The sequence below is a fragment of the Cenococcum geophilum genome (genome assembly GCF_001692895.1).
Source record: "Cenococcum geophilum 1.58 unplaced genomic scaffold K441scaffold_24, whole genome shotgun sequence".
Classification (NCBI taxonomy): domain Eukaryota; kingdom Fungi; phylum Ascomycota; class Dothideomycetes; order Gloniales; family Gloniaceae; genus Cenococcum; species Cenococcum geophilum.
Window position 1 is genome coordinate 597,707 of NW_027137582.1, and position 23,242 is coordinate 620,948.

Here is a 23,242-nt window from a genome sequence, read left to right on the forward strand (position 1 = left end):
ATTACGTTACTAAAGGCATTCTATCTTAATATAATAAAGAAGGTGTCGGGAATGAGGCAAGCGGTCGTCACGTGTCAACGTGGCCCTAGCGTGGTAAGGAACCTTAAGTTCCTCACCCCTTTCCTTATTCCTATCAAAAACAAAAGAAATAACAATTATCATACTATCTACGAACCGTAGCTACGTGATATCCCCTTGTGAGTCCAACACTAATTAGTGGTTAACTTTACAGTTATGCCACAGAATAGCTAGGTATTTACTAAAAAGAGACGAGCTACTATACCAGTGCTACTCGTGCTAAGGGAAGCTATCTTTTAAGGTTAGAACTGGTCCTAAACCTTAAATAGAACTCTTTCACGAATCTAAGGATCTAAAGGCTAGAACTAGTCCTGAGCCTTCCCTAGATTATAGATTTTTGCATCCATCACGTAGAATAACACGCTTTACGAGTCTTCGCGATTTAAGGCCAGAACTGGTCCTAAGCCCTATAATCGCAAATATACGTCACGAACGCGTACTAAACAACAATCCCTATACCACCAACATCTCCCTCCCTCCGAAGATATAACTATGGCTATTCCAAACAACTGGAGAGACTCCTTACCACTAGGGGTAGCTATATACGCGAAACTCATCGACGAAAATTAGGACGAATTTACCCTTAATATAATAACTTGTACCACAAAATAAGTTAACGGCTTTCTCCTATACCATATTCTATTTTACCGAAGTAGATACTACACCAATTTACAGCTATAGGAATATTTTAGGGAGGATTTTATGGGATGGACTGCCAACACCTGGGCACTTAGTAATATTTATATTATTTAAGATTTTCAAGACTTCCTTCGGGAGAAAGGAGTATTTGTCCCTATAAACGGGGGTACTATTAGAGACAATATTTAGCAAGTCCTTAACGCAGAAGAAGAGCATAAATGGACTCCACAAGAGATTAAGCACCAAAAGAAGTTTAACTCTCGAGGGAATCCTAATAACGGACAGCCACAAGCAACACTACAGACAACCTTAGGCTATTAAACACCTTAAGTTCCTCAGGCTGCCGTATCTCAACCCATACCTCAAGCTCCGCAACAAGCTCCGAAGCAACCTCCACAGCAACCATAACCTCCGTCTTTAGTTCCGCAGCCATCGCTTCCACCTCCGTCTTCAGTTCCCCAGTATCCACCTCTGTCTTTAGTTCTGTATCCATCGCAGCAGCCTCCGCAGCAATCTCCGCAGCAACCTCCGCAGCAATCTCCGCAGCAACCTCCGCAGCAATATTCGCAGCAGCCTCCGCAGCAATCTCCGCAGCAACCTCCGCAGCAATCTCCGCAACAACCTCCGCAACAACCCAGATCTACGTTACCACCGCAAGATCAGGAGAAGTTTAGCAGGGAATTGGAATACGGCAGAGGGTACGATCAATATCGGCTACAAAGCACTGATGGAGGTTCTCGTGGAGACCCTTATAGAGGTTCTCGTGGAGGTCCTCATGGAGTCCTCGTGGAGCTCTCGTGGAGGTCCTCGCAGAGGTCCTCGTGGAGGTCCTGGTAGAGGTCCTGGTAGAGGTCCTCATGGAGGCCTCGTGGAGGTCCTCGTGGAGGCTCTCGTGGAGTCCTCATGGAGGTCCTCGTGGAGGTCCTCATGGAGGTCCTCGCAGAGGCCCTTGTGGAGGTCCTCATAGAGGTCCTCATGGAGGTCCTCGTGGAGGTCCTCATGGAGGTCCTCGCAGAGGTCTTGTGGAGGTCTCGTAGAGCATCAAGAACTCTTTGGGATTCGATGGATTAGTGGCCAAGACAACCCGTAGATGCGATGACAAAGGCAATTCAAGAGCATTCCTATTGGTCGACTGTCGTTCCCATTTGCTCGAGCTAGCCGTATCCAGTTACACTCCGCTAGCTCCGCAACCCTATTTTAACGACACAGTTTCCTAGGGCGTACTACCTGCNAAATTCCTACNATACTCTNCCGACCCTAACTTCTGCTAGCCAATNAGGATTTTCCATGCCCGGCATNGAAAATCGCTATTGNCTCGCTTACTACTAGCGCCTTGGCGACTCCCTTTGTATTCTCGTTAAACCTAACGTCCTTCTTTATCTTCTTCTTCTTCTCCTTAGCTTTGTATCTTTATATAGTGGCAATCTATAAGTGTATATAGATGGCAACCATAAAAGAAGAGTTGCCAGTGTCGGGAATGAGGCAAGCGGTCGTCACGTGTCGACGTGGCCCTAGCGTGGTGAGGAACCTTAAGTTCCTCACCCCTTTCCTTATTCCTATTAAAAACAAAAGAAACAACAATTATCATACTATCTACGAACCGTAGCTACGTGATATCCCCCTTATGTAACCAACAGAAGGAGTATTATACTCTATAGTATACTTCTTAAAGTAACTAAGCCCTACTAAATATAATTACGAGATCTACAATAAAGAATTGCTAGCTATTATTAGATACTTTAAATAATAGTAACCTAAACTAGAAGGCGCCGGATTTCTAATTAAGGTCTTTAGCGACTATAAGAACCTACAGTACTTTACAACCACAAAATAGCTAAGTTATTATTAGGCCCACTAGTTAGAATATCTATTTTATTTTTAATTCTTAATTACGTACCGCCTAGGTATTTAAGGTTAGAAGCCTAACGCCCTAACCTAATACTCGTAAAACGCGCTAGCCCTAAAAGAAGCGCGCTCTTACTAAAATTAGACCTTACTTTACCTTAAACTATTAAACCCTCCTACTAAAGATTTTATAGTATACGTCCTTAAAATAACTAATTAATTAATTAAATAGATTATAGTTAATAAATATCTAAATAATGAGTTTATCTAAGAGATGCTTAAGCTAATATAAAATAGCATTAGACGCTTTAAAAAGATTTCTCTAAGTAAATATAAAGCCTATAGAAACCGCTTATATTACCAAAACCGCTTAATTATACCTAATTATAACGAACTTAAGCTTAAGCTCCTTAAATATATACATAATCTACTAGTAGCCGGCTACCTAGGCTAAGGAAAAATCCTAAAACTGCTCTAATAAGAATACTATTAGCTAAATATATATAATATAATATAAAGGTACGTCTCTAGCTACTATATCTACTAACGAGCTAAAGCTTTATATAAGATATATAACGGCCTCCTAAAGCCACTGCCTATTCCAGACCGAAGATGGAAAGATATCTTAATTAACTTTATTATTGACCTCCCTGTAAGTAAAGGCTGTATAAATATTATAATAGTTATAAACTAACTATCTAAGATAAGACACTTAATCGCCTACCCTAATATATTAACGCCTATTATCGCCTAACTATTCCTAGATTATATATAGAAACTCTATAGACTCCCTAAAACAATTATCTCCAATAAAAGCAGCTAGTTTATCTCTATATTTTAAGAAAAACTAACTACCTAACTCCGTATTAAGGCACTACTATCTACTATATATTACCCGGAAATAGACGATTAAATGGAATATATAAACGCTATAATAGAACAGTATATCCGGATATATACATCATATTTATAAGATAACTGGATTAACTAGCTTATATTTACTAAGTTTACTATAAATAATTCCGTCTTAGAAACTATAAAGGTCTCCCTATTCCTAGCTAACTATAGCTAGTATCTACAAATAGGTTTTAAACTCTTTAGTAACGTTTCTTACCCTACTTATTAAGCCTTATAAGTTATAAAAGCAAATAAATTTATAAAAAAGATAGAGGAACTATAATAGTTCCTTACCGATAAAATAATATAGGCTTAATCTATCTATAAAGCCGCAGTAAATAAGAAATAAACTTTAGCACTAGCCTACTAAATTAGTAACTTTGTCTAGCTAGATATAAAATATCTAAATATAAAACAACCTGCTAAGAAACTTAAGTAGAAGAACGCTGGCCCTTATAAGGTTAGGAAGGTCATCTCCTCTTATTCCTACTAATTAAAGCTCCCTAATACGGTTAAAATCTACCCCGTATTCTATACATCAGTCCTCCGTCCTAATACCCCTATATTAAACGCCCTGCCTAGATAAATATAGAACCCTCCCTTACTAGTTAAAATAGATGGTAAGAATAAGTACTTTATTAAAAGAATTAATAATATTAAGTATAATAAACGGAAACGTTAATATATATATCTTACGAAATGGAAAGGCTTTATTAAGTCCTTATAGGAACCTATTAACTCTATAGGACTTATATAAGCTATAGATGACTTTTATAAACTTTACCTAGAATTATTATAGCCCTATCTTACAAAAGCTCGAGTTTAAAGGGGGGGTACTATTATAGGACACCCCCGTAACACCTTATATACGTCTACCTATTTCTACTAACTTAGTAACTAGAGACTAACCATAGGACGGCAATCTAACGGCAATCTGCGGTAATCTGCTATATTCCGCCAAGTTTTACTAAATTCTACTAAATTCTGCTAAGTTCTACTAAATTTTACTAAGTTCTGCTAGGACTACTTCCTAAATCCTATTCTACTTTATATATATATTAACTAAGTAACTAAGTCCATAATATATACCCTTTCTTCCTATTCTCCTACCTTCTTTCCTTACGTAACGTCTTGACCTTATTATACAGTTTATATATATAGCTTAATAATATCTACTTCGCTATATATTATCGTCGCTTATACTCACTCCATAATATTACTAAACTGCCTAAAAAAGACTCTAGAGAAGATCTTTACTACTAAATTAGAATACCTAGCTAGTACTACTAGCTTACTTCAAAATTCACAACTAGGAGGAAGAAGACAATAGTCCGTAATAGATTTAGTCTTACTACTTCTAAATAATATCCAATCTAAAAATAGTAGGAAAAAGGCTAGATAAAGAATAGCTACTACGTTATTCCTAGACGTAAAAGGGGCTTTTAACTATATCTCTAAAAACCAGTTTCTATTTATCTATAAGAAACTAGAACTACCTATAGCGTTCACGTAATAGGTAGCTACTTTCCTTAGCAATAGAAAGATATAGCTTTCCTTTAATAGGTAAATATAAAAATAAGTAAAACTAGAAATAGGGATACTATAGGGCTCACCTATATCCCCTATTTTATTTCTACTATATTTATATAATATCTGCAGGCTAGAGATAGAAGGAGCCTATTCCCTTAGCAATATAGACGATTTTGTAATTATAGTTACTTTAAACTTAGCTAAATCTAATTATAAAAAACTAGAGAGGATTACACTAGAGCTAATATCTAAAGCTAAGGAAGCTGCTATTATCTTTAATATTGGCAAAATAGAACTTATACACTTTTATAATAAGCGTACTACTATAGAAGATGGGCTAAAGCTAGGAGATATAGAAATATCTCCTAAACCCTATGTAACGGCGCTATCGCACGTTACCTGCCAAATTCTGCCATATTCTACCGACCTGCGATTAGCCCGCCCAAAGCTAGCGCCTTAGCGGCTTACCCTATATATTTGTTTACATCGGTCCTAGCGACCCCTTTTCCTTCTCTTTAGCTTAGTATCTTAGTAATACAGCATTTATTTAAGCTTCAGTTTAGAGGCATTTATTTAAGCCATAATATTATACTAAGCTCTCCCTACCTTACCTAGGAAGGCCTTAATAATATCCCACCCTAAAGAAACTTCGTCTGCAACAACGCATTAACGCGCTATACTTAGACACTAAAACAACTCTATATTACCTGGGAAGGCCTAGATAATATCCCATCTTATAAGCTAAATAGGACTAGACCTATACCCCCGGAATTAAAACTAAAGCATATAATACTAATAAACCTTAAAAAGCCAATAATGGCACCTAAAGTAAGCTTATTTAAGAGAGCTGCCTCTACCTAAGAGGAACCTAAGATCCAATTAGGATTAGAAATTAAAGATAATAATGATGTTATAGATATACGCGAGCAGATTCGCGCCCTCGCAGCCAGCTAGGAAGCCGATTGTCTTAAAGTGAGAAATATATAAGAGACCCTATAAGAGATCCTAGAAAGCCTTACGGCCCTATAAAATAGCCTAGCTTCCCCTTCTTAAAGCCCTAGTCGACCTATTTACTCTACTAAATGCGATATACTAGGGAGTACGGATACAATAATAAAGCAATTAAAGTCCGTTAAGCTCCCTAACCCCCTACTATTATCCGACGGGATAGACCCTACTTTTAAGAATTAGAGGATTTAAGTATAAGGAAAGCTTCGCGTTAACTATAACTATTTCCTTTCTAAAGAAGCCAAAATACTTTACCTCTTTAGTTGAACTACTGGGGACGCCCAACGGCACCTTTAAGCCAAGTTTAAGGACAACTCCCCTATCCGATTTATATCTATTAATAAGATAATACGGCACCTAGCGGCTATCTATATTAACCCGAATAAAGTACGGGATACCCGTTATAACTATAATTATCTAATAATAAAACCGAACTAACCCTTTGCTGAATTTTAGACTTAATTCCTATACCTTACAGGAGAAGGCTAGGTTCCCCTTAAGAACTACTAATTAAACCTATACAATAAGCTGACAATCCGGCTATAAGAAAAGATCGCTGTAACCTTAGATAACCTACTAACCCACGAAAGACTTATAGCTTATTGCCTATTATTAGACTTAGAACTAAAGCGGATTAACGCCCGCCTTAATTAGTAGAAGCGACTCTATAACGATCGGAACTCGCTAGCTACACCTATAGGAGCTAGAGCAGGAAGATAAGTTATAACTACTCTTATACTAAAGGCGGTTATAACTATATACTAGTAAGCCTTACCTAACCAGCTATGTACTACGCTATTAACTAATATTCGCCGTAATACTCCAATCGACCCTGCCTTAGCTATATACTTTAACTGCGATAAGTAAGGTCACTTTGCCTTATCCTACCTAGAGCTAAAGGATATAGGCAATATTAAGGAGATAGAGGAAGGAGAAATGTCCAATAAGTTAAGAAAAAAAGAACCCTAGGGAAAGACTCCCCTCTAGGGTACCCTATTAATCTTAAAGAGATTAATCTTAGTTAGTTAATAGGTGGAAAGTATTTTATGGTTCTATATATAGTATCTTAAAATAGATATAGAGTTAATATAACCGCCCTTATTAANACTANAGNAAATAGCTTNNCCTTTATAAATACTNCCTATATAAATAATNTTNCNAAGTTTNTAAATACAGAAGCCATCTAACTAGAGAAGCCTATCTAGGTAAAGGGCTATAACGGCTAAGCCGGTCGGCCCGTTACCTACGTCTTAAAGTTACATATTGCTCTTAACAGACGACGCTAATATAGTATCCCCTTTTGTATCCTAGACCTAGGGTCCTATAATATAATCCTTAGACAAAAATAGATGTCCTATTTTAATATTTGGTTAAATATGTAAAAAAAACGGTTTGTCTGGCCAGAGGATAAATTAAGATTGCCCTCCTTTATTAGGGAGATCCGAACTAACCGCAAGACACTAGCTATAAGGGCTAACCCTACCTATTAATAGGATATCCGGGCCCGTGACCTAGCCTTTACCTAAAAGGACACCCGCCGTAAAGCTAGAAAGAACTCTATACTAATAAAGATACTCTCCTAAAGCGCTACGTTTAAAAAGGACTCTACATACGGAAGCGGGATAGATAATAACGTAGATAACGTCTAAATCGCATAGATCCAACCGTTATAGAAAAGAACGTATTAATAGGATATAAGGGATAACCTCTAAAAGATGTAACAGAAGCTAAAAGGAGTAATAATGATGCTAGTACCCCGGAAGTCCCTAAAGTCACATACGCCCCTATTGTCAGTTAACCCCCCTACCATAGATATTACCGCAATTAGCGCTATAATATTCCACTTTAATATATACTAGAAGGACAATAAGGTCTTTACAACAAGCCTATATAAGATTAACCAAATTATTAATAATAAAGAGGAAAGGCTAAATAAGGAAACTAACAAGGAACTAGTTAAACGCCTCCTTCCTACTATTTATATAGGCTATAAGGATGCATTCTCAAAGGCGGCCTTAGATAAGTTATCCCCCTACCAGACGTACAATTACAAGATTTAATTAAAGGCCCATAACTCGCTAGGCTATAGCCCCCTCTACTATTAATTAATAGATAAGCTAAAAGCAATAAAGTAGTACTTAATTAATAATCTGGATAAAGGGTTTATCGAGCCAAGTTAAGCCCCTTTTACTTCCCCTATCCTATTCATAAAAAAGCCTAATAGAGGCCTTTGTTTTTGTATCAACTATTAAAAGCTAAACGCTATTACTTAAAAGGACCGGTATCCTATTCCTTTAATTAACAAAACCCTTATACGTTTAAGCCAGGCAAAGATCTTTACCAAACTTAATATCCGCTAAGCTTTCTACCGAATTAGGATAAACCCTATATTTGAAGATTTAACAACGTTCCGTACCCGCTATAGTTCCTATAAATATAAAGTTCTTTCTTTTAGACTAATAAACGAACCGGCTACGTACTAAAAGTATATAAATGACGTTCTTTTTAATTACCTTAATAAATTCTGCACGGCATACCTAGACGACATTCTTATATACTTAGACAACGAACTTAAGCATTAAGTTTATATTAAGAAGGTCCTAGAGAGACTACGGAACGCGGGCTTATAAGTTAATATTAAGAAATGCAAGTTTAGGGTAAAACGTACAAAATACCTCGGGTTTATCGTAACTATGGAAGGAATTAAGGTCAACCCTAAGAAGGTAGAGGCAATCCGTAACTAGAAGCCCCCTTACACAGTAAAAGGAATCCAGTCCTTCCTTAGTTTTTATAATTTCTACCGCTAATTTATCCGTAACTACGGAATTATAGTAAAACCTCTTATATAACTAACTAAGAAGGATACGCCTTTTGTCTTTAATAATAGCTGTATAGAGGCCTTTAAAAAGGTAAAGGATCGGCTTATTTCTTCCCTAATCCTTTATCACTATAACCCGGACCTTAAATCAATGCTAAAAACAGACGCCTCTAATAGGGTTATAGCGGGAATCCTATTACAGTTATATCCAGACAGCGAATAGTACCCTGTGGCTTTCTTCTTAAAGATAATAAACCTGGCTAAGTATAACTATGAAGTACACAACAAAGAAATACTAGCTATTATTTAATTACTCTCCTAATGGCGCGCAGAGCTTAAAGGTATGAACTCCCGGATTAAGATATATACAGATTATAAAGCCCTAGAGTACTTTATAACTATAAAGTAGCTTATAGAGCAATAAGCCTAGTAGGCCGAAATACTCTTCTAATTCTTCTTTATGATTATATATCGTTCTAGCAAGTAAAACTCTAAGGCTAATGCCCTAACCCAAAGAGAACAAGATATAGGACCCTAGGATAAGCTAAAGACCCAATATTGGACACGCGCCCTTCTCTATCTAGAACAGCTTGACCTGCGGATCCTTAAGAAGCTAAACTCCTAGCAAAACAAGCTAGCACTAATGGAGGAGTCCTTAGATAAGCTAATAGAGTTAATTAACCGCCTCCTAACTATAAACCGCACGGCTGACGCCCTAAGGGCCCTCCGCAAATAAGCCGTAAAAGAAGACCCCAATTTTAAGACGGAGGAAGGATTACTCCTATACTAGGAGCGGCTTATAGTCCCTAACGTCAATAATTTACGGACTAAACTAATCCGCGAAGCTTATTGCCAAGTCTCTACGGCATACCCTAGCAAGAATAAGACCCGTAAAATCATTAACTGCCGCTACTACTAGCTAAGAATAGTTGTAGATATTAATTAATATATATAGAACTGCAAAGACTGCTAAAGAGCTACAATCCTATAGGATAAAACCCCAGGACTACTTAAGCCACTCCCAATACTAGAGCGCCCTTAGCAGTATATCTTTATAGACTTCCACAAACTACCTAGGGACCGTAACAAATACGATATAGTTATGGTTATAGTTAACCGCTTTAGTAAACGCCCGTTCTTAATTCCATATTATAAGAACATTAATACCAAAGAGGCAGCCCAGCTATATGTCTATTATATCTACCAAATCTACGGACTACCAGATACTATTATATCCAATTATAGGCCGTAGTTTATATCAGCCTTCTAGAATAAGTTTACCTAGATCCTAGGCATTAAGCTAAAGCTTTCTACGGCTTATTACCCCTAGATAGACAGTTAAACAGAGATTATAAATCAGTACCTAGACCAGAGGCTTAGGCCCTTTATTAACTATTTCCAGGACAACTAGTCTAAACTACTACCCTTAATAGACTACGCGCAAGTAACCCTACCCCACAACTCTACAGGGTTTGCCCCGATTCAGCTAGAAATAGGATACTTACCCTATATAAGCTTTAACTAGAAAAGGCTAGAAGAACCCTAGACTATATAAGAGAAGCTATCCTATACTAAGGCCTAACAGTACACTAAACGATTAGAGGAGGCCTAGACGGTAGCCCGCAAGAACCTAGAAAAAGCTTAGAGGTTGATAAAACAGCAGGCGAATAAACACTATTAAGAGCCCAATTTTGCCCCTGGCGATATAGTCTAGGTTATAATAAGGAATTAAAGGACCAAACAACCTAGCTATAAGCTAGACTACTAGATAGCAGGACCGTATAAGGTTCTTAAGAAGATAGGCAACTTATATAAGATAAAGCTCCCAGACTTAATTAGGGTTTACCCTATCTTCTCGCTAAATAAGTTACGGAAAACTATAAATAACCTATTGCCTAAACAAAAGAACGAGCCTCCCCTACCAGTTTAAGTAAACGGTAATAATAAATAGGAAGTTAATAAAATACTAGCCTATAAGATAGTATGGGGAGCGCTAAAATACCGTATCTAATAGAAGGGCTACGATCTTAACCTAACCTAATACCCTATATAGAACTTTATAGGCTGCCCCTAAAAGCTTAAAGAATTCTACAACCAATACCCTAATACGCCTGGACCCCCGAAGTACCTAGACAAATAAATAGAATGCTAGTATAATAAAGACGATAAGTTACTAAAAGAATATAGGGACAAAAACGCCCTAAAGCCCTAATATAGCTATCTACCAAATTCTGCCATATTCTACCGTTTTCTGCCAGTACCGTAAAATTTCAGATATCCAGGAACTTTAACCGCCGGTCGAAGTTGTCTAATTAGTCAGATCCGTGCCAAGACTTTTAACGGCTACTCTTTCTGGCCTAGTGCTTCCACTTAGCCCACAATCGCCCTTTATACTTAGTCAGGACGGACTCGTGTCCCCTTTTATCTCCTCATCTTATATTTTTATAATCCTACGTTTATAAGCCTAGTGCTACCCTATTTTTTCTAACTAAGCCTAAGGGCAGGCTTTCTTTTAAAGAGGGGGGTAATATAACGGCGCTATTGCACATTACCTGCCAAATTCTACCATATTCTGCCGACCTATAATTGGCCCGCCTAAAGCTAGCGCCTTAGCGGCTTACCCTATATATTTGTTTACATCGGTCCTAGCGACCCCTTTTCCTTCTCTTTAGCTTAGTATCTTGGTAATATAGCATTCGTTTAAGCTTCGGTTCAGAGGCATTTGTTTAAGCTATAACACCCTAGTTAGGTAGTTAGGAGTATTCCTAAACTCTAAGCTTATATTTAAACAATATATAGAAATAAAAATCTCTAAAGCAAAAGCGGCCTTTTATTTAATTAAAAGACTAGGTAATATGGAAAGAGGTCTATCCCTATAAGCCCTTTAATAATTCTATATAGCTTACGTTACTACTATAGTAGACTATAAAGTATAATACTAGTGGAAAAGTAAATCTAAAAACTACTTACTAGCTAAGTACTAGTCTCTATAAAATAAGGCCCTAAAACTAGTTTTAGGAGCGTTTAAAGGATCTCTAAGCTAAGTAATAGAGATTGAGGCTTCTACCCCTCCTCCTAGAATTAGATTTGAAAAGCTTTACAATAGCTACGCATTAAGAATCCTAAAATTTAAGGGAAATTACGCAATTAAAAAGGCTTATATAGAAGAGGTTAATAAAGATAGGGACGAACTAGTAGTTAGTTCTAGCTCTAGCTCTACCCCTAAAAACTCTACTATAAAGCACCTCTTACAGCTAAAAACATAGCTACTATCTTTAACCTTTAGAGTTTAGAAGCTAATCCAAAATTAGAAAATAGAGAGAATTTCTTTAAACTAGTAAAAACCGTGGTCTCCTCTTATTCCTACTTTCTTCTCTATCTTTAAGGGTAGTAAAGAAGAAGCTATATAAGAACACTTAAGACTAGTAAAAAGTTTATAAGAATCCCTAGAGTGGGACCTAGTAGATATATACTATATAGATAGCTCTAAAGATAATAAATTAAGTATAGCTGCCGTATATAAAATAGAAGAGAGAAATAGGATTAAATATATAACAAACTGGAATCTAGGGCCCTATATAGAAATTATAAATGCAGAGCTTTATACAGTCTATAGGGCCCTAAAATACCTAAAATAATAAAGACTAGAAGAGAAACAGGTTTATATCTTTATAGATAGCCAGGTAACTATTAAAAGATTATAGCTTAATTCTTTTATAGGAGGGCAAGAATTAGTCTTTAAAATTATACAAAGCTGTATCTACCTAGCTAGTAGAAATATCTTTATTAACTTTTACTAGGTTCCTAGCCACCTAGGAATTTATAGAAATGAAATAGTAGATAAACTAGCAAAAAAGGGCCTTTCTAGAAGAAAAATGCGGTCTTTTTATACTTTTCTAGCCTACCTAGGGAGACAAGCAAGAGAAAAGATACTAGAATAGTAGAAAAACAATTAGCAACAGAATAAAAGCAAAGGAAAACACTATACTAGAATCTGTAAGGGAAACTACCCCTTTTCTTTTAAAGCTCCTAAGGATAAATATCCTAAAAAGTTATAGTTAGCATTCTTTCAACTAAAACTAGAAAAAGGCTTCTTTAAATCCTTCTCTAAAACAATAGGAAAGGACGAAGAAGGTAGATGCTTTAGGAACTATAGCGCGGTATAAACCCCTACGCATCTTTTACTAAAATGCAGACTATATTAGGAAGATAAAAAGGAAATGCACAGATAAATAGGCTCTTCTCTTTCCTTAAAGAAGCTTTTCTATATAAAGAAAGGAAGGAGGGCGCTTCTTCTATTTCTAAGTAGGACTAAAATAGCTACTAGAAAGTGGCTAATAGCAAAAAGATCTTTAGAAGGAGGTAACTCTTACTAAATTCCTAGCAAATAGACTATAAAAAGCAAAAGGATAGAAATAAATTATAAATAGGAGAGGGACAGGCGTTAGGATTACTTATGATTTTATCTCAATTTTTCGATTTTATTTTTTTACTATTTTTCTACCGTTTTTCTCACTACCTAATAGTTGTTAGCAACCTAGTATTTTACTAGGAAGCTATAAACCCCTAATTTAGGGATTTATAAACTACTAGGATATAGCTATTAGTATATATTAAGCTGCCTAGAAAGGATTTATATATATAAAACTATAGCGCTATAGCCTAGAGGCTGTATGCATAATATTATACATAGTATAATATAATGGATATAAAATAAAATAATAATAAAAAAGACCTTCTTAATTACGTGGTTTTCCTTAAATTTTAGGATTTTTAATGCGTAGTTATTGTAAAGTTTTTTAAATCTAATTCTAGGAGAAGAAACAGAGGCTTTAATCTCTATAGCTTGGCTAAGAGATCCTCTAAAAGCTCCTAGAACTAGTCTTAGGGCCTTATTTTATAGAGATTGGTACTTATTTAGTAGGTAGTCTCTAGATTTACTTTTCTACTAATATTATACTCTATAGTCTGCTATTGGAGTAACGTAAGCTATATAGAGCTGTCGTAGGGCTTATAAAGATAGACCTCTTTATATATTACCTAACCTTCTAATTAAATAAAAAGCTATCTTTGCTTTAGGGATTTATATTTCTATATATTATTTAAAAGTAAGCTTAGAGTTTAGAAATACCCTTAATTACCTAACTAGGGGTTTAGGGGATATTTCTACATCTCCTAGCTTTAACCCTTCTTTTATAGTGGTATGTTTACTATAAAAGTATATAAGCTCTGTTTTACTAACATTAAAACTAATAGCAGCTTCTTTGGCTTTAGATATTAGCTCTAGCGCTATTCTCTCTAGCTTTTTGCAATTAGATTTAGTAGAATTTAAAGTAACTGTTGGGAATAAAGGCATATAAGGCATATTGCCGTCACGTATAGCAAATTGCCGTTACGTGCGGCAAGTTGCCGTCACGTGCCGCCGCGGCACTAGTGTGGTGAGGAACCTTAAGTTCCTTACCCCTTTCTTTAATAAGAAACACAGAACAATTATTATACTATCTACGAACTATAGCTACGTGATATCCCCTTATATAACCAACACTAATTAGTAGTTAACTTTACTGTTATACTATAGAGCAGCTAGGTATTCCACTAAGAAGAGATAAGCCACTATACCAGTGCTACTCGTGCTAAAGGGAGCTGTCTTTTAAGGTTAGAACTAGTCCTAAACCTTAAATAGAACTCTTCTACAAATCTAAGGATTTAAAGGCCAGAACTGGTCCTAAGCCTTTCTAAGATTATAGATTCTTGCGTCTATTACGCAGAACAACACGCGTTACGAGTCTTCGCGATTTAAGGCTAGAACTGGTCCTAAGCCCTATAATCGCAAATACATATTACAAACGCGTACTAAACAACGAACGCGTACTAAATGATAATCCATATACTAATAACACTTCCCTCTCTCTAAAAATATGGTTACGCCTACCTTAAATAACTAGGAAAACTTCTTACCACTAAGGGTAGCTTTATACGCGAAACTTATTAATAAAGATTAGGATAAATTTACTATTAATATAATAACTTATACGGTAAAACAAGTTAACGGCTTTCTCCTATACCGTATTATATTCTACCAAAGTAGACACTATGCTAATTTATAGCTATGGGAATATTTTAGGGAGGATTTCGTAAGATAGACTGCTAACACCTAGGCACTTGGCAATATTAATATTATTTAAGATTTTTAAGACTTTCTCTATAGGAATAGGGTATATATTACTAAGAACGGTAACCTAATTGCTAGTAATATTTAGGCCGTTATTACTAGTATAGAAGAACTAGTATAGACGGAAGCTAAGATTATATATTAACTACGGAAACCTAAAACCAACCTATATTCTTTAGAAGGTAACTTTAATTCGGAACAAAACCCCCAGAACGCTACTCTCCTACCTAGAGGTACCCTCCCACCTAAAGGTGCTCTCCTACCTAGAGGTACTCCTCCTCTACCTCCGCCGCCTTTAGCTCCTCTACCCCAGCTAACTGGTAAGCCTCTACTATAAGAAGTTATAAATCTAATAAAGGTATATCTGGATAAGAAGAAGAAGTTTAGAGGAGAACTATATAATATGCTCAGAACAAAACTATAGGTCTTTTATAACTGCTATAGCAAGGTTAGAATCTAACGCCATTAGTTTCATTATGCTTTCTTAGTCATACTAAAGGGACGGGCGGCGATATTTTATTACGACTATATTACGGGTAGAAACTATAGCTTTAATATAATACTTTAGCTTACCAGAGCCCACTTTAAGACTAATAAAAATTGCTAGCTTTATATATCCAAATAGCGGGAGACTATATTCTAAAGAGTTATTGCTTCTAACCCAATAAAGACTTATTTAAAGTACCTTTAACTACTCTTTAATAAACTCTAGAAAATCTAACGTGGCCTTACTAAAACTTACTAAAATAAAAACAGCCTAAGGGACTAGGTTATCTTAGTATGCTATAGCGTTCCTAAGTGTAACTTGGCGCTATATAAACCTACGGACACGTTTAAAGGAGTATATGCTAAGCTACGCTTCGCTATAGGTACTATAATGCGAATATAAGAATCTTAATAGCTCTATACCAAAAACCCTACCTAATTAAGTACTCCCGACTAATACGATTATAACTGGACTAATTAAATATATAGTGGCCGTAGTAGGGAATACGGAAGAGGGTATGATTAACGTCAACTATAAGGTAATTATAGAGGTCCTCATGGAGGTTTATTTTAAAGTAATCGCTAGAAGAAGTACTACGTTTATAAGAAGCTAAATTGCTAGTTAACTAGACACTCCCTTAATAAGCGAAAGGAGGCATATAATAAGTTTCGTTAGAGTATAAAAAAGTTAAAAATTATAAGGTTACTATGGCCTACTTCTAAAGCTTCCTAGTTTAATATAAAGGCGTAGAAGATCTTAAGGGTGAGGTTAATAAGACTAAACAGCTCCTTATAGATATGGAAATTAAGGACTATTTACCCGACCAATACTTTACTAAGTATAGTAAGATAGACGGTATATAAACCGTCGCTATTCTTAATAACTAATCTACGCTCCATTCTATTATAAAGTTAGATATCTTTAATAAGCTAAAGGAGAGCTCCGCGTTCTCCTTCGACGATAGATACTCGGCGAATATCTTTTATAGTATTATGCTAGATACCGGAGCCGTAGGAGTATCTATAGTAGGAGAACCTTAAGTTTAAGCTCTTTAATAACTTAATACTTTTATCCAGATTAACTAATTAACGGCAGGCTAATATATAATACGTTTTGGCAAGGGTACCGCGATCTCTCTTAGCATAATTAGGGTCCAAACTCCCTTAGGATACATTACCTTCTACGTTATTCCCGCAAACACTCCGTTTCTATTCTATATTAGGGATATAGATAAATTAGGCGTTAAGCTCGACAACCTTAAGAATATACTCGTGCAGGGAGATAATCGGGTGCCTATTATACGTAAGTAGGGTTACCCTTAGCTACTCCTTTAATAACTAGAAAAGAGTGTTGCTTAAAGCTATTTAACTAAGTTAGAGTTACGTTAACTATACCGTTATTTTTAGCCACCTATCTGTTTATTAATTACTTAGGGTTCTTTAGTAAGCGGGCTATAAAGTTAAGGTTAAGGCAATTAAGCATCTTATAAAGTATTGCTATCACTACCAAATAAACTAGAAGTCCCCTAGCTAATTTAAGTTTACCCTTAAGAATAACTACAACTTTAACTTCTATATTATTATTAACGTTATATATCTTAGCTGCAAACCAGTACTCTAAGTTATTAACTTCTTAACCTCCTTTTAAGCTGCGCGTTTTTTAAAAGATATATTAGCCAGAAACGTATGGGATACCCTTTAGTTATACTAAATTAATGTTTATTTAGGACCCCCTAATTAAATCGTCTATAATATAGAAAAGAACTTCTTATCTATAGAGTTCCGATAACAGATAAAGGTAATAGCAATTAAGGTTAAGGAAGTCCCCGTTAAGGCATATAATAGTATTAGAAAAGTAGAGTAATACTATACGCCATTATACCGCGTATATAAGATTATTTCTTCGGAACTAAAGAATGCTAGTAAAGAACTTACCTTATAAATAGCTGTTAAAGCTATTAACAATTCTGCTAGCCCAGATGGACTCGTACCTATATTACTAGTCTTTAGCGCCTACCCTTAAATAACTAACGATTCTTTACTATCTCCCTTTATTATATAATAAGCTAAGGCTATTTATAAGGCAATAAAGGAGGTACAACGTCTCTACGCTATACGCTAGGTAAATAACGTATTAGGAATAAGAAATAGCCTAAACACCTTAACTATACTTAATCTGCTACTCCAGTCTAAAGTACGCGTATGGCGTAAAAAGGGAGGATGGTTAGGCCTATACCAACTTATTATAATTAATAGTTAAACTTATACTATTTAGATGCCTTATAAACCCACTTAATTCCGTTTAACTATTATTAAGCCTTACTATAAAGATAATAATCCTAAGCCTTTATAGGATGCCCTAGAAGATACCCTAGAGGAGAACCACGATTAATATGCTTTAGAAGGCAACTACAATCCTAATATAATTATAGTAGATACGCTATAACTATAACGCGGTAAAGGTTGCCCAAAGGGATTACAAAATCGCTAACATTTTATTAATTTTAAAGAACAATTTATTGCCGCCATTAAGAATAGAGTTAAGTTATTAATGGCCTTTATAATAGCTAAAGAGAAGGCTAACCTTAAGCTCGCAAAACAGCTCTAAAAGGAAGGTCGTATTATAACCCTAGGAGTTCCTTTCTAAGCATCTAATAAGTAGGAGATCGACGGTCTTATTATAAGAGGAGTCTTTAAATTCAAGAAGTATAACCCTACTAAGTTCAATAGAGTTCGCATCTTTAAGTTAAGAATAGTTAATAAGATTAAGGGCAAAGCTACTAACGCCCTATTTAAGAAATTAAGGCTTATTATTTAAGGCTATAATAATAATAGCAAGGAGGTAATTCTTACGCAATCTCCTATGGTTTAACGAGCTAGTTAGCAAGTTATTGTTGCGCTAGCTCCCTCCTTAATAAAGAATAGAATAGCGGTCTATTTGCGAGATATTACTTAGGCCTACACCTAATTAGAAACGCACCTTTAGCGCTTAATATTAGCATACCTTCTAGAGCAAATTCGCCACTAATATCCCGAAGATACAATTATAGTTATACTTAAGCCGTTATATAGAATCGCAGAGGTAGGAACTCATTAGTGGGCCACCTATAGTAAGCACTACAAAGAGAAACTTTTAATAACTACGTCTACATTCGATCTATGCTTCCTTATTATAACTATAGGAACCCTATTTAGAATCGTTAGCATATAAACTAACAATATAATTATCTTAGGAGACGACCAATTCTTAGCCCTTAAAGAAGATAAGCTAGTAAAGGCAAATCTAATAGTAAAGCTAAAGGAAAAGCTTAATTTAACAACACCATTGCTCTTTAATGGATGCATCCTCTCCCTAAACTAGAATTTTATTGCTTTACGCCAGAAGGGTTAAGGTAAGAAGATTAACGTTATTAACGTTAATTCTCTAAAGTAAGGATATGTGGAGCAACGTGCTTATAGAGCTTATGTTACTTCTATCTATTAACCTAAGGCTTCCTTTAATCTCTTGATTGCTGCTTAATACTAAGAACTAACTAAGGAAGACGTTCTTGCCCTAAATAAGTGTCTTTTTTAGTAAATAAACCATCTTAATCGGGGACTACTCTACGTACCTATTAATCTTCCTACCGCTAAGCTCTTTGTATTTATTAATAGATCGTTTATAAACAATAAAGACTTTAGCTCTTAGCTAGGATATAAGATTATTATTACAAATAAATCTACTAAAGAGAATAACTTCACAATCTACGGCAATCTTATTTATTAGAGCTTAACTAAGAGTAAACGCGTTACTTAAAGCGTTCTAGTATTAGAGATATATAGAATAGTTGGCGGAGTTAATATAGCAATTACAATTGGAACTACCCTAAAGATAATTATAGATTGACTTAAACTTCCCATTATCCCTATAATCGTATACACTGACTTATATTCCCTTTATAAGTGTTTAGTTAAGCTTAGTACCATAAAGGAGAAGCGCCTTATAATTAATATTATAGCACTTTAGTAATCCTATAAGCGTTAAAAACTCTTTAAGATTTAATAGATTAATAGCTAAGATAACCTAGCAGATATAATAATAAAGGCGAACCTAAATAAGGCACTAGAGACGCTTGTTAATATAAATACTTTATATATATAAGTTAAAGGTTAGGTTAAAAGGGAGTCTCTAGAAATTTCTTAGTTATGTAAGGTCTTGGGATGTCTAGGAACTTTAACCGGCGGTTAAAGTTATCTAATTAGTTATATTCTGCAGACCCTAACTTAAACTAGCTAATTAGGATTTTCCATTCCCGGGATAGAAAATTGCTATTAGCTCGCTTACCGCTAGCGCCTTAGCGGCCCTACTAATAAGATACCTACCTATAACTTATAATTAAGAAAGCACTATGTACTAAGAGGCAAATTTTGGGATAGCGAGACTTATATTATAATGGCAATAGTAAGTAAGGAGGATTAATTTTTGTTCCGCTAGTTAAGCGGTATATATATATATAGATGGCAACTATAAAAGAAGAGTTGCTAGTGTTGGGAATAAAGGTATATAAGGTATATTGNCGTCACGTATAGCAAGTTGCCGTTATATGCGGCAAGTTGCCGTCACGTGCCGCCGCGGCACTAGCGTAGTAAGGAACCTTAAGTTCCTCACCCCTTTCTTTAATAAGAAACATAGAATAATCATTATACTATCTACGAACCGTAGCTACGTGATATCCCCTTGTGTAACCAACAGTAACCGTAATTGCAAAATCGTCTATATAGCTAAGAGAATAGGCTCCTTCTGTCTATATACTGTAGATATTATATATATATAGTAGAAATAAAATAGGGGATATAGGCGATCCCTATAGTATCCCTATTTCTAGTTCTACTTTTTCTTATATTTGCCTATTAAAAGAGAGCTATAGCTTTCTATTGCTAAGGAAAGTAGCTACCTATTATATAAATGCTATAGATAGTCCTAGTTCCTTACAGATAGTTAAAAGCCCCTTTTACGTCTAGGAATAATGTAGTAGCTATCCTTTATCTAGCTTTTTTCCTACTATTTTTAGATTGGATATTATTTAGAAGTAGTAAAACTACGTTTATTACGGACCGCTGTCTTCTTCCTCCTAATTAAGAGTTTTAAAGTAGGTTAGTAGTACTAGCTAAATATCCTAATCTAGTAATAAAGATCTTTTCTAGAGTCTTTCCTAGGTAGTTTAGTAAGGAGATAGGTCTATAGGCCTTTAGTAAAAAATAGTATAAGGTGAGGATGTAAATAGGGAGTCCAATAATAGAATAATAGGTATATTATATAGACAGAGACGAATCCTTAAGGGAAAAGGAGGAGTCTATGTGCGAGGTAGAAAGGGTTTTCCCTAGGTATATATAGAGTACATACCTTACGGGCGAGTTACCCCTAAGTTGCCCTAAGGTCGCCCATACCTTACGGCTATATAACTATCTACTTAGGTTTTACCTAACAATACCCCCCCTTTAAAAAGGGTCGTCCCCGATCCTTTATATACTTAAGCCTTAATAAAACCCTATAAAAAAAACCTTAGTAAGAAAAAAATTTAGAGGGGAAAGAGTGTTTTAATTTTGCGTATAGAGAGACGGGTATACGTGCGCGGCGCGAAGATGTTAAGGAACTTCGACCGGCGGTTAAAGTTATCTAATTAGTTAGATTTGCCTTGCTAAAACTCCCCCGCATTTAACCAAGCTAATAGCGATTTTATATACCCGGTATAGAAAATCCTAATTAGTCTATTTAATAGGTAGAGCCAGTCTCTACATAGCCGAAATAAGTGTCGGTTTGGGGCACGTGCACGCCCCACCCAAACAAAGCCCCTAAGCATGCCTCAATTATAACAAACCTCACGACACCACCATTTCGCACCCAAATTCGTTCGGTGTAATTACCAATTATAACCCGAGTTACTAAGGAGCCTGTATCCCAAAAGATGCGGGCCAAACACTTTACCCCACCCCTAGAATTATACCACAACGCTAGGGAAAATAAGCATCTAAAGACTCCTCTACGCACAGGAGTTCTCTACGCCAAAATCTTTGGCCAATTACTGGGCAAGGCTATTCCTCCAGCTATTATACAGCAGGCTACTGGAATTGCTGAGCGCTCTTAGCAACGTATTATAGCCTTAAAGCAATGCAGAACTATATATAATTCTAGGCTAGAAATAAGAGGGAGAAATTGAGCCCTTACAAAGGAAGACACCCACGCTATTGCCGTGTATTTGGACGACCCTAATCTCAATTAAGACTTAAAATCAGCCCTATAGCAGACTATTGTTTAAAAGGCCCCAAATTATAAAGATCTTCTAATGGTTCCAACTTGGAGAATAGGTCGCTAACCTCTTAGAAATAAGCCAATTTAAAGAGCTATAAAAAAGGATAAAGGATATATTAATGCAAAGATGGAGGAAGAGAAGTGGCTTAACCCAGAGCAGGCAGATAAAAGGAAGAATTGGTACTATTTATAGCTAAAAGAAAGACCCCATCCTAAGGACTAGAATAATATTGCTTTTTGCGATAAATATTACTTTGGTTTAGGTGCAGAAGAAACCCATAGAATTAAGAGAAGGAGTAGTAATCTTTACTGCTATTTGCCACAGAATGTTCATAGAAAGAAGGGAGTTACTAAAAAGGATAAAAAGGAGGAGGCCCGAGAGAAGAAGCATCTTAAACTGTTTAATATCTTTATTGTTATTGGCAGGACCTAGAAGAAGTTCTTCTTATATAAGGTAGATAACTAGGTGGGTAAAATAAGCTTAAAAGCCTACACCGAGCAGGTGTTGCCATGGCTTCTTTTAAAGTTTAATATTAAGGGAATTACTTTATATTAAGATGCAGATTTAGCGCATAAATTAAGGGAGTCTTTAGCCTAGGCAAAGGAATGGGACTTAAAGCTTCTAATATTGCCTAGTCTATTACTAGATCTATTTAATTATAGAGTCCTTAGCCCATCCTGTTAAGAAGAAGTTCCATTTAAAGCGCGTAGAAGAGGAGGATATAGCATTGGAGCGTTTATAGATGTTTAGGAGAATTAAGTAGATTAGGAGAAGACTGCAGAGATATACAGCTGGTATACGAAGCGCCTACATGAGTGCATTAGGGCTGACGGGCAGATAACTCGATATTGAATTGATTTGGCTGTATTATGGTGTTGTAAACGATGATCGTAAAGCATGATTTTGGTGGGTGCGCACGTGCCCCAAACCGACACTTATTTCGGCTACGTAGAGCCAGTAGAGCTTAATACTATTACTTAACTTTAGTAGACCAGAAATATTCTAAAGCTTACTTATATAGGTAGGTTGTTAGTACCTTATAGGTAGATTGTAGGTTATTTGCATGTAGCTAGATTTATAAACAGTAAGGCTATATACCTATTAAATCCGCTACTAACCCTACTTTGGCCTTACACTATACTGGTGTAGCACCGTATATACTTTACGGGTAAGTTATAGGTTATTTATATATAGCCAGATTAGGACGGTAAGGCTATATACCTATTAGACCCGCTACTAACCTATNTTTTAGCCTTATACGTTATCTGCGTAGTATATACGTGGAATAGTATATAAGTTATTAGTATAGGTTACCACCGGTAGGTTACTAGCAGCTTATAGACCTTAGTTAAATGGACCCCGGTTATAAATAGGCCTATTTTCTAATATATAAATAATCTACTTAGCTAGTATAGAGTAACGGACTAGGTTTAGGAAGGGTGCTTTTTAAATTAAGGCTGTAGTTCTTACAGTAATTAT

At 35.8% G+C, this 23,242-nt stretch overlaps 1 protein-coding gene across 1 annotated transcript; it reads left to right on the top strand.

The window, feature by feature from the left end:
• Nucleotides 1-21,362: 21,362 nt before the first annotated feature.
• On the top strand, nucleotides 21,363-22,579 carry K441DRAFT_660669 (uncharacterized protein). The gene is made up of 4 exons (XM_067648742.1): nucleotides 21,363-21,539; nucleotides 21,612-21,799; nucleotides 21,986-22,177; nucleotides 22,361-22,579. Exons 2-4 carry the CDS (start codon nucleotides 21,797-21,799, stop codon nucleotides 22,445-22,447), a joined length of 282 nt encoding a protein of 93 aa, XP_067503393.1. The 5' UTR covers nucleotides 21,363-21,539; nucleotides 21,612-21,796; the 3' UTR covers nucleotides 22,448-22,579.
• The last annotated feature ends 663 nt before the right edge of the window (nucleotides 22,580-23,242 follow it).

Bases quoted from the DNA above. Each gene is read 5' to 3' on its own strand.
- K441DRAFT_660669 (XM_067648742.1), top strand. The intron at 22,178-22,360 runs GTTATTGGCAGG...TCTTTAGCCTAG, and splicing joins AACTGTTTAATATCTTTATT to GCAAAGGAATGGGACTTAAA.